Genomic DNA, 13,178 nt, shown 5'->3' with positions numbered 1-13,178 from the left:
TCACTTTAGACTTTATTCCCCCAAGTAAAACTTTCCTGCCTGGGGCTGCCTCTCCCTCCTCCACACCTCCTAGGCCAAAGTGATCTTTAGAAACTTCAGACTCTTAAAATATGATTGTTCCCCACTCCATAGATAACAATACAGACAATATAAAACTATAAAATGAGGAAAACTATGTATAATTCATCTGTTCTTGCAGATATTCTAAACCTTGGAAAGTCTAATGCAATTTATCATTAAATTGGACATGTCTGAACACATATCAAATTCTGCATACACATTTATGGGGTTCATTGATTTTCTGAGGTCCATCACGGTCCCCAGGTGATTCTAAAATACTGTTAATTCCTGAATTAAGAAAGGGGACAGATCTCAAAAGGCTGAATTCACTTTAAAGATTCTGTATTCTATCAGGACAACAATGGGAGTAAGAACCTATTGAAGGTTTTTAACGTAGGATGGGGTATCCTTTGGTTTGCACTTCAGAAAATTTTCTCTGACTGTAGTATAGAGAATGGACTACAGGGCTTAACCAATACCTTGTGGGAGGCTGTTACAGAAACACAGGCAAGAGATTTTGGTTAACTGCTAAAGGTTACTGGTTTATTTTGGGTGTGATTTAAAAATGTATAAAATTAGACTGTGATGGTGGTTGCACAACTCTGTGAATATACAAAAAGTCCTTGCATGTACACATTACATGAGTTAATTTTTTAGTAGGTGAATTATAGCTCAATAAAGATGTTTTCCAAAGAAGCAACAGATTAAAAAAAAAAAACTCTCATACCTAAAGAAAAAAATGAATAAGTAAATAAATAGAATAGGCCATGGACTTATATGAAAGACTTTTAGGAGATAAGAGGAGGGAGAGGGGAGAGGTAGGATTCAAGGATGACTCCCAGGTTTTGGGGCTGAGGTCACTGGGTAGATGGGGATGAGGAGAGATGTAAGTGACCTTGTGCAGTGAAAGGGATTCTGGAGGGCATGATACAAAAGACTGGAAGGAAGCACCAAAGGAAGACTCAAGAGACTGTTGCATTGAAGAAAGGAAGGACAAATTTACTTGCCATCAGTGCAAGAATGCCAGACTTCTTTCTGAAGAAGCCAGAAACACTGGCTCACCAAATGCAAAACACAAATATTTAAAGGGAAAGAAAGGCAAAACTATCAAAGATATCAAGTTTACATCTAGTCTGTTCATGGGGTGTGGGGGGGGGGAATACCAACTTTCTCATACAACTATCATATTTACAAAGCTCATTCATGCCTTCAGTCACCATAGCATAGCATAGCAAAAATCGGGGATAATGCTGTCTCTAAAGTCCAGGCTTATAGGAAATTTTCCAGGGTTTATTATTCTAGAGACCAGAACCGGTCAGGAGGACCCAACTATTTTCAGTTTATCTAAGAGTGCAAGTAGTTTGATTTTGTTCCTAACAATACTATGCTGTGACGTGCTTAGTCATTTTGGAAGCAGGACAAAGTGCCAGTTTTGCTTCTACAGGAAACTAGTAACAGAAGAAGGCATGTGGAAGAAAGAAAGGATGCAGGAAGGCTAGGACTGACAGCAGGTAAGCATCTAGATAGTGGTCTGGGCATGGCAGGTGTGTGAGCAAGGAGGAAGTATTACAGGCAGAAGTGTTCACTGTTGTTGGGGCTCCTGTCAACCCCGTGTGATCACTCAGGTTCACAGAGGCCCTGTGAAGCTAACTTTTGACTCAGGCTCCAGATAAAATGTTGGATACTTGGAAGTCTCCAATACTGTAGTACTTGGAAGAAATGGAACTGAACACTGAAAAGGAGATCCTACTGAAATGGTTGCAGAAAGGTGTTGCCTGCCTCAAAGAAGATCACCTTCTTAAAGATTTAACAGCAGCCCAGCTTCGAAGCCTCAGGCTTCATCTGGTAGCTAGTAATAAATAAGGTATTTCTAGGCTTCTCTAGAAAGAAAGAATCAGAGCTACAGGAAGTCATCTCCTGCAATAACAAACAAAAGGCTCCATAGTTGGAAACACAAGGCAAATGTACGCACAGGTGAGGGAGGAGACCACAAAACTTCGAACTTCCAACTGGGAATCTCTTCCTGCCGCTGCCACCACCGGCTGCCTCTTTAAGACTCTATCACCTTCCTGAACACAGATCCCCTCCTTCATTCCTGGCAGCACATTTGAGGTTCTGCTGGGTGCTCAGATGGCAGTGTACATAAGAAAAATCTGTATTTTTAAGACACAGACTTCTAGATTCCATGCCCAGATATTTTAAATCAGTCAAGTATGGGACTAGGAATTTTTATTTTTGACAGCTTCCATGTGATTCTAATGGAGGCATTTGTGTCCAAATACCACATTTTCAGAACCACTGGAGCAAAGGGAACAAAAAGGGTGATGAATATAGAAAAGAATTTATAGTCTGACTTACAAAATACAGGTGAATCACTTGCAGCTTATAGCCCTTGCCTTCAAATGGGCAGAGACATCTTCCCTAACAATTAGGAGTCCCCCGATCATGCCTACCTTATTTCAGATACAGTCCCCAAACAAAGCCCAGCAAGAAAAACATAAGTTTCTTCAGGGACAGTTTCCATTTTCTATCTAGGTTTCTCTTTCCTGAAAGACAATTAAGCTCTTTTCCTAGAAAGTGGATACTATACTCACACTCCCCCTGCAGGGAGGGCAGCTGGCCTGTTACAGAGTCGGAATGCAACATCTCCACAAGAGATACAGAAACATTATAGCCAGTAGCTCATTTAATTTTATGTAACCATGTAATAATGAAAACAAGGACAGCTTCTGCTTTTCACATTCCTCCAGTCTTTTTTTTTTTTTTTTTTTTTTTAGTTTTAAATGCTCCCATCAAATAGTTGAATTCAAATTGCCCTTTGTCCAGCCCAGCCAGTCCCTCTTCACAGACCCTCCTTCTGCTGGAGGTGAACATCCCTCCTATAATTGCCCAGCTGCGTCTGTTGGTACTTAGCTCCTGATACTTCTGGAATGTGATCGAGAGAATAAATATTCTACAAAGCAAACAAAAGGTTTGCAGAAATGAAACTGCCTAAATCACCCTGGATACATTGTCCAAAGAGACGCAAGCATCCTCCTTCCCCATCACACACCGATGAAGTATGGATTTTTTCAAGGAAGTTTAGTTGGAACAAAATATACACAAATACTCTCAGTTTTCATGTTTGTTCTTCAGTTTTGGAGTAGATGTTTCCTGCTTCTACAGCTGTTGGGTGTGTCCCTCCTCCTGTTCCTGTGCTCTAAATCTGAAAAAAAAAAAAAAGGCTTCTCAAAAAAAGAAGCCGAGCAGAGTCACAAGTATTCATACACACACACACACACACATGCACACACACACACGCACACACATGCGCACACACACATACACATGTGATACTTTACAGGGTCCCATGAACATTTTAGATTTTCAGATTCACAGCATCTCAACCCTAACCATTTTCAAGAACGGTTTTGCCTTACACTGAGAAACTAAATCTGTCCAACTCTGTTGCATTTTCAGAACAAAGGGAAGTTTATACCAACTAGTGTATTGTCTCCAACTTTGCTAGCCTGAGAGCAAAACTGCTTGCAACTCAAAGCCAAATTCCTCAAGGTATTCTATCTCAAAGTCAACCACAACAGGAAGAGGAAGTATGGTACGTGCTCAAATAATTTTACTGCTCTCTCCCCATGTGCCTCAGTTTTCTGACAGAGTAGAACCCCCGTGGAAGTGCAGGGAACAGCTCCTGTGTATCCGAGGTCAGGTTCATCTTAGATATTTCAACAGTTGCTGATCAGCTCCACTCCCTTCCACACAAGCTAGAGTTCCCATTTCCCTCTGCCCAGTTGAGTTTTACCTTGAGTGTTCCTCTAGAACCACAATCCTACTGAGGCTTTTCCATGGCCTTCTAGTCAGACAGTTAACTTCCCCCAACCAGGACCTCTCACTCTAATTAGGACCCGAGAAAGTGCAAAGCAACTCTGGGAGCAGTCAGACTCTGACAATGTTTTCAATAGGATGCAGTCAGGGCGACAAGGCAACGTTTCTAACCCAACCTAATTAAGGCAACATCGCAGTTGCAAAAATGACTTAACAATCCACCCTTTCTTAGAATCGACCCTCACAGGCCAGAATTCCACTGTCTTACTGAGACATCCCATGATTAGTTCTTCCTCACTGCAGCAAGTTCAATAAACCCATTTTTTTTTCTATAGGTGTAGCCTGGTGGTCTTTTCTTTGGTTGGTAGGCTTTAACTGGTTTTTGCTGGCTCTGGTGGCTTCTTCAACTCTGAAAGACTGTCCCAAAAATTGGAGTCACCCGTCTCTTCCACAATTTCCCATTTAATTGATAGAACTCTCCAATTTCCCTTTCTTTGTCCCAGGATAGAGCTCTGCTTAAGGAAAGACACCAGGATATGCTGTTCTCATTCCAAATTACCTGATTCAGCACCTTCTCTTCGCCTGTGGGTTGAGAGCATTCACACAGGGGGATTTGGGACTTGCTGCCTTCTGTATCTATGCCTCACTCATTGTCTTCCATCTGAAGTTTCTTGCTGGATATGTCAGAGCTACTTCAGCCTCACCCCCTTCTCCACAGCCAACTTCATTTCTGGCCTGATTCAATTCCATATCTTTCCTTGCTCGTCTGAGAATGGACACTTTCAAATAATCAGCTGTTGCACCTGTCTGAATCCCTCTTCCAAGAGGTGCAGCATGAGGGCATAGGTATTAAAGCAGATCTGAGATTCCTTTTCCAGGGTCCAAACAACTGGAATCTTGACCCTCCTGATGCCTAGAAAACCAAGTTCTCAAGCAGACCTAACGTCATCTTCCAAAGCTGTCAGATTTGGAATCAGTTTTATAACCATTCCATTTTTGTCCCAGCATGTTGGTGGAGTTTTGCATTCTCTCTTCTCATGAGCAAACAGCCTAAGGGACTTCTATAAAGGGCCGTGACAACTACCTTATTCTCTAATTTGTAGAGAACAGAAACCATTTCTGAGGCTGAAAGATAAGGAAGGGGTAATTTTTCCCTGTAATGACATTGCTCTGATTATATCCTCTTTTAGGCATAATACCCAAAGTATCTCCTAAGACAAGACTCGTTTTTACTGGTTTCTACTCATTTCTACAAGATTATCTTCTTGGGCATAGATATATTTCTCTTTTCTTAGGAGTTGAAGACCTGCCAGTGGAGAGAAAGTGATTACCCCACCTTCCAGCACAATGGCGCTGTCACCTTCCTATCATGCGCAAACAATTTAGGGCCCTCCCCATTTGTATCTTAACCCTGCAGTTGTCTGCTGGGTGGAATCTCCTACTTCAGAACTGATAATCTTCCTCCCAGTCGAAGGTTGGACGGTCTGCAGGGGATAAAATATTCCCCTGTCATAACCCTCTTACAAATTGTTAGTGGAGCGCATCCCCTACTTGCTTGATATTAAACATTTCCCATCCCCAGTTTGACCGCATGCACCCTGCCCCGCCACACCTCTCACTGGCTAAGTATGCGCATCCTTGGCAACGTCACTGATCAACATTCCACTTAGTTACAGTTCCTTCTGGGCGAGTCATGTTACATTTTTTATAATTACTCAGCTTCTCGGAGAATAACCTGACTTCCTCGATACTTGGCTAAATTGCTTTACAAACTCCTGTGCTCTTTTTATTGATTTCAAGTTGTTCTCTAGAGTTGAGGTTCAGAAATCATACTGCCTGAATTCAGTTTTGCCATTTCCTAAAGAATTTTACCATTTAATATGGAGAACTTGGCAAAATCACTTAACCTTTCCATTTCTCAATCTATGAGAGGTCAAGTAAACAAAAAATAAGTAAATTATGGAAAACTTAGTAATATAATTGACATGGTAGAGCTGATTAATGGTATATCAAATCATATGTCCTAAAAAAAGAGAATACATTTTTCTTTCAAATGGCCATGAACGTTTACAGAACTATTAGGCCACAAAGAAAAACCTCAGGAAAATGCAAACAATAAATAGTAAAGATGGCATTCTTTGATCACAATGCAATATAACTAGAAATTAGTAAAAATTAGGGGGGACAAAGATCCTTTTATGTGGAAATTTTAAACTATTTTAAAGAATTCTTTGAATAGAGAAACCACCAACTGAGAATGGTTGGGGGAGAAACTTGGGGGGTGGCTTGCTGCAACCAGCCTGTACTCCCAGTGCTTCTGCAGTGAATTGAGAAATTGTTTGCATTTACACCTGTAAATTCATCCTTTTAACTTATATAGTTTTTGGATGCATTTCTCAATTCTTTAAGAAATGACAACAAATTTTGGTTTTCTACTGTCAGACGAGAACATTAGGTGCCAGCAACACGTCACTGTGTATGCAAAGTGTTGCAATAAACCAGAAAAAAACAGAAAACAAAAACCCAACAAAAAACATGTGAACTACTACTAAGCTAGAATCCAGAGGAAAATTCATAGTCTTAGATACTTAATATTAAAAAAAATTAAGATAGATGAACTAAAAATCTAATTCAAAAAGTTAGGGGAATAAAACAACAAAATAAATGGAAGGAAAGCAGAGGAAGTTACTTAGTAAAGAAAAAAATAATAAGTTAGAAAACAAATACATAGAATTATTAAGTTAAAAAAAAAAACTAGTTTAGTAGAGAAATCATTAGCTATTTGGTTCCAGGAAAAAAAGGGAGAAAGAGTAAATGTGCAAAAACACAATACAGGGGAAAAAAATCATCAAAACAGAAAATAAAAAGAATTGTAATAAACTACTTTAATTCTGTGCAAATCAATGTGAAAAACTGGATTAAATAGAAAAATGTTAAGATAATATAATTTACCAAAACTGTAGAAGAGGTTAAAAACAATGACTTAATGGGATTAACAGATGCACATTACCATATATAAAACAGATAAACAACAAGGATTTACTATATAGCATAGGGAACTATATTCAATATCTTGTAATAAACTATAATGGAAAAGAATAGAAAATAAGTATGTGTATATATATATATATATATATATACACACACACTGAATCACTTTGCTGTATACCTGAAACCATTACAATATTGTAAATCAACTATACTTCAATAATAATTAAAAAAAAAAACACAAAGACTTAAACTGATTTATGTAGAAGAAATAAGTAAAGTTGTGAAAGAGCTACACTCAGAAAAAGCAGTGCACCCAGATGGGGAATTCCATCAAACTTTAAAAGCATACAATTCTAATACTTTTATATTACTTACAGATAAATTTTAAAAAGAAGGAAAATGTTTAACTTCTTTCTCTAATGTGAATATAACATTGATATCAAAACTGGAAAAAATTTAAAAATATATATCAGATCACCAATCTCACTTATAAATATCAGTGCAAAAAATAAAATCTTAAATAAAATATTAACAAACGTAATCCAGCAGCACATTAAAAGGAAGGAAGGAAGAAAAAGAAAGAAAGACATCTTGATTAGGTGGAATTTATTCTAGGAATGCAAGGATGTTTATATGTTGGGAAAACAATTATATGAAAATATTGAGAAAAACAATGTTTTCAATGTCATAGATGCTTAACAGTCCTTTGATAAAATCCAACAACCATTACAAAGAAAAAAACTTAATAAAATAACAAAGAGAATTGTACTTCCTTAACATGATATAACTAACTCAGCGCAAAAGCTGGTACTATGATTAATGAGGAAATATTTGAAGCATCTCTGCTAAAATTAGGAACAAGACAAAAATGGCCACTCTCATAAATATTTAATATTATATTTGATTTACTGGCCAAAACAAATAGACAAAAAAGGAAACTGGAGGTATATTAATTGGGAAGGTGTAAGTAAAACTATTACTATTGGCAGGAATTATGACTATATAACTGTAAAACTTAAGAGACTCAACATCAAAATTGCTGAATAATAAAAGATTCATAAATCAGTGACAAGTTATATAAATATACAGAAATCAATAATTTTTCATATATACAAATCACTTAGCTATATTATATAATGTTAAGGAAGTATTCATTTTTTTATTTTATTAAGACTTTTTTCCTTAGTAATGGCTGTTTACTTTTGTCAAATGACTTATAAGGGTTATGAAGAAAACTCTAAAAACACAACAGAAGATTTCAACAAATAGAAAAACATACCATGCATTTTCATTGGGAGACTCAACATTATCAGCTCCTTAATTTATAAATTGTATTTGTCCTAGTCCTTCTAGAAGCAGAATCCAAGATGGGATTGTTAACCTAAAATAATAAAACAGCCAGACAGCAAAGAATTGCAACTCCCCGTATGCAAGTTCAGTAAAGCAAAGGAGAGGAAACTTTTATAGAGGAGAAAGTGAAGTTGGGAGGGGCTGTGATAAACAAAAAGTCAATTGGAGGAGACGTTCAAAGTATAGTGGATTTTCATTGGCTGAACTGTTGCCAGGCAAAAAGAAAGCTTTTCTTCCCCTTGCTTATGGTAGTAAAGTAGTGTCACTTCTTGTCAGAGATTCAAAGTACACCTCTTCCCGTTGGTATCTATATTGATATTGAGTGAGAGCTCCCCCTTTGGCCTCCTGATTCCGGTAGTGAGCCATGTACTGAAAAGAATGTAACATCAGTTCTGTGGTGTTCTTCGAGGAATACATACCCCTATCTTATCATGAGAATGAGTTAAGCAGAAATTGAAGGACAGTCTATAAATTATTGAACTCTTCAAAAATGCCAAGGTCATGAAAGTCAAAGACAGAATAAGGAGCTCTTTCAGGCATCCACGTGGATAACCTGGTTCTGTTGCCATTTTGAAAAAGCAGCTTCAGCTCCTCCTGCTGAGCAGATCATTTGTCCTTCTCATAATGATGGTTCCTTTTCTCTCCTGCTTTCCTCAAGCACAAGGTGTCCAAAATGTCCTGGTGGCAGTTGTAACCAATAGTGCAACAGGACTCTTGCTCTGACTCTTGGTAAGTATGTGTTCCCTATGAGAACAAGACCTTCGTCCTTGCATGATATCTAAAGGCTTTTCTGACTCTAGGATTCTTGGGATTTGTAAGTGGAACAATATCTGCTTTAATGGTGTTAGTTCTAGAAATAAGCATGTCCTTAGGGATTAAGAAGAAAGTATGCAGAGTGAGGTAAAAATGTTAAGTGAAAAGTGAAGTACACTGATCACTTTTGTTTCTTGAACCAGTCCCAAGTTGTGCTTAGGTTATCACTTTGGTTGAACTCAGGACTTTTCTGTCATTCCTAAAGTTGCTATTAAACTATATTATTTAAATCACATTATGGATAATTTAACTAGTAGTGATTTTTTTTTCTTTTAAAGTAGTGCATCTTAAATTTTAAAACATATACAAACAATTTGGGGACCCTTTAAAAATGCAGGTTTGAATTCTAACTTTGATTTAGTAGTCAAGAAGATGTAAGAAACGTCTATGTATTTAATCTAAAAGCAAGTCTTAACTAGCAGACAGAAAGATACAACTTTTCCATGAAGAAAACTTGGCTTTTTGTAGCTTAAATATCACTTTAGATACACTACTGCTACAGGTCTCTTATACAATTCACTATGTGCAGACTCTCTTGAGTATAAATTCCTTTCAATGTAGAAACATGATGTTTAAAGGTAAAAGTTTCTAGAATAAAACATAGGTAGGTGTAAACGACAGTGATGTTGGCAAAGATTTATTGGGCTTGGCAAAGATTCCTTAAATGCTACACAAAATGCAGAATGTATTTAAAAAAATAATAAATTGGGCTACATCAAAACTAAAAACTTTCATTTAAAAGACACCATTAAAATGAAAAAGCAAGTCAGACTGAGAGAAAATATTTATGTAACATGTGTCAGATAAAGGACTTGTGTCTAGAATATACAAAAACTCTTGCAAATTAGTAATAAAACAATCCAGTAAAAATTGGGCTTAACACTTTTGGTCATTAGGGAAATGCAAATTAATATCACAGTGTGATAGAACCACACACCTTTAGTATGGCTAAATTATTAAGACTGACTATGTAAGTGGGTCAGGATGTGGAGCAACTGGAACTCTCATATACTGCAGGTAGGCACATATGGTAGAACTACTTCAGGAAACATTTGCTAAGTTTCATGAAAGTTAAATATGCACCTACCACATATGAACTAGCAATTCCACTCCCAGGTGTTGACTCAAGAGAAATGAAAGCATATGTCCATACAAACACTGTACATGAATGTTTATAAAGATTTTATTTGTGATGGCTCCGAACTGTAAACAATCCAAGTGTCCATCAACAGGTAAATGGCTAAACAAACTCAATACATTCATACAATGGAACACTACTCAACAATGAGAAGGCATGAACTACTGATACACAGCATGGATCTCAAAATTTTCTGAAAGAAGCTATACAAATGTACATACTATATGATTCTATTTGCACAAAGTTCTAGAAAATGCAAACTAGTCTATAGTGAGAGAAAGGAGATTAGTGCTTGCCTGGATACGCATGTCAGGCAGATGTCAGGTAGGGCAAGAGAAAGGATTGCCAAGGGCCATGAGGAAACTTTCAGAGGTGAAAGCTATATTCATTAGCTTCATTGTGATGATGATTGAAGGGCGTATATATATGTCAAAACTTGTGAAAAGTTTTAATACATACAGTTTAGGTCAATATACTGTAAAAAGGGCAGATTCTGATTCAGCAGGTTTGGGATGAGACCAAGAGCCTGCATTTCTAAAGACCTCCCAGGTCCCAGGTAATGTTGCTGCTGCTATTTCCATAGAGTGGCAAAGCTCTGGTTCATCTTAATTCTGTCATATATATTGGATAGTGAAGACAGAGTATTTCTTTTCCATCACTGAAGACAGTTCTATTGGATGTCAGTAATCCAGACTCTTGAATACACTAGTAATTGTTAACCTTGTCGTATCATGTTAATTATCTCCCAACTATGACTCGTCTGTTTCTGTTTTCTCTGGCTGAATGCCCTCCCTTCATAAAGCATTGTGGGAATCCCATTCTCGGCTCTTAAAGTACGTGGCTTAACATTTAATTCCAATGTTCTTCATTCTGACATGGTTTAGAGTTAGAATAAAGTTAAGAGAATAGAAAGTTCAACTGGAGGCAGATGTTAGTTCAATTTAAGGAGGAGTGTCCTCACAATTTAGATCTAAAAAACTCACTTTGTAACAGAACTCCCTCACTATCCAGAATATTCAAGTTTCAGGACTCCTGTGGCTGTACTCAGAATTGCACACGGGTTCAAGGAAGATCCAGTGTGGTTTCTACCACAACAGGTATGACCTGAGGTAAATCTGAGCTTCTCTAGGAATAAACTTTCATCTCTAAAATGAGGGGGCTGAATGAGCTTATTATTTCTTCTGATTCTCACATTCCATATTCTGCTTATTTCAGACTAAAGATGGCCTGAAGTCAGAAAGAACTTTAGCTTTTCTCTCTTTACATATATACACATACACATAGAAGAGTGATTCTGACTACGTCCAAAGTGATTAGGAAAGTTTTCTAGTTAGTCAGTACCAATTCTTTGTATAGTTTATACCAGGGATTGGCAAACTTTCTGTAAAGGGCCAGATAGTACACATTTTTGGCTTTTCAGGTCATATGATCTCTGTCACACTAAATTCTGCTCCTGTGGTGTGAAACCAGTCATAGACGATATGTCACTGAATGGGCGTGATTAGAGTAGACCCACAGTTAACATGCTGACTCCTGGTTTAGTTCGAAATACTTATTTTCTAACCATCTCAAGTTAGGCAGAGAAATTAGGGGAAAATACACTTTGTGGATGCAATTTTATTAACTCCAGGTACATAACATAACTAGTCTTTCATACCTAAAGATAACAATCCAACAAGTTATCATAATTTCAGGTCATACATACTGTAAGTTAATGAACTAGATTTATAAAAGATACAAAAATATTTCATGGTCATGGGAAGATGTGGCCATGAGACTTCAGTGTAAAAAAGATTTAGGATATGTTAGAGACTTTTCAAACCTACAAAGGAAATTTCAACATTTACACTGTTTTTCTCCAACATTTACACTGTTAATAAAGTTTCTGTTTAGATAATCAACATTTTGTCTTCATTCGTTAGAAGCCTTAAGCAGAGCAGCTTTCTTCTTATATTTGTCTCCAATCTCTCTAATATTTTCCAAGAGATCCTCAGATGTGTATTCTTCATATTCTCTATCAGCTCTGGCAATCTGCTCCTCAAGATGTTTCTAGTGGAAACAATAAGCAGTTGTTAATGTAAAAACATTAATTTCTTTTAAAGTGTTTAATTGTGAAATCTGTAAGTAAGAGCACAACATGTTAAGAACAGGAATAAAAAAAATACTCTTGATATGATTAAATACCTTGAGAAAAGGAGATTCTGCATTATCCTGGTGGGTCCAACGTAATCACAAGGATGCAAAAGGGAATCAGCAGTGTGGAAGTCAGAGAAAGACATAAGGGTCAGAAAGGATAGACAATGCTCTGCTGTTGGCTTTGAAGATAGAGGAAGAGGCCACAATCCAAGGGCTGTAGGTGACCTGTAGAAGGTGGAAAAAGCAAGGAACTAGATTCCTCGCTAGAGCTTCTAGGAGTGCAGCCCGAGGGCCCACTTTAGACTTCTGACAACCGGGAATGTAATCACTCGAATTATTTTCTGGTCTGTGGTTTAGGTAAACAATACTCGTTGAAAAAGGATCTATGAAAGGTTATAGAGCCACAAAGTGGTTGAACTAGAAAGAAGTGGGTAGAAGCCAGGTTTTCTGATGTGGTATTCCAGGATGCTTTTCTTAGTTCTTACCACTAAGCAGGGAAGGGTACTAACAAGTGAGAAAGCAGTAGTTCAATGTAATTCAGGAGAGATGAGGGGACATAAGCTATTACACACTCCGTTTTCAAATAAATGAAAGCCTATTAATGTGATATGAGTTTCTTTCCCCTTAAACAATTTACAACTGGAAATACACTATCAAAAAAATTTTGGATTTAGCAATTGATTTTAATTTTGGGCTCTGTATAGCACATTAGAGGAATGGTTTTATTGTTTAACTTTCAAGCTATGCAGAAGGTATAGGTAAGGTAAACTTCATGTTTCAGAAATACTTTATTTTGTGTTTATATGAAATTAACAGAAAGGAATGTTAAAAAGAAACAACAGGCTCAAAATGGAGTCACTTGAGTAAGCCC

General features: G+C 37.2%; 1 protein-coding gene across 1 annotated transcript in view; it reads right to left on the bottom strand.

Annotated features, from left to right (window-relative positions):
- Positions 1-11,904: 11,904 nt before the first annotated feature.
- The window catches only part of NDC80 (NDC80 kinetochore complex component), a 39,125-nt gene continuing 37,851 nt past the window's right edge, over positions 11,905-13,178 (bottom strand). Inside the window, exon 17 of the mRNA XM_006205128.4 lies at positions 11,905-12,220. Within this exon, the coding sequence (XP_006205190.1) occupies positions 12,083-12,220 (138 nt within the window). The 3' untranslated portion in view covers positions 11,905-12,082. The remainder of the gene's footprint in view (positions 12,221-13,178) is intronic.

Source organism: Vicugna pacos, chromosome 24 (genome assembly GCF_048564905.1).
Source record: "Vicugna pacos chromosome 24, VicPac4, whole genome shotgun sequence".
Classification (NCBI taxonomy): domain Eukaryota; kingdom Metazoa; phylum Chordata; class Mammalia; order Artiodactyla; family Camelidae; genus Vicugna; species Vicugna pacos.
Note: the sequence above shows the minus strand (reverse complement) of the source record. Positions and strands in the feature narration are given on the sequence as shown.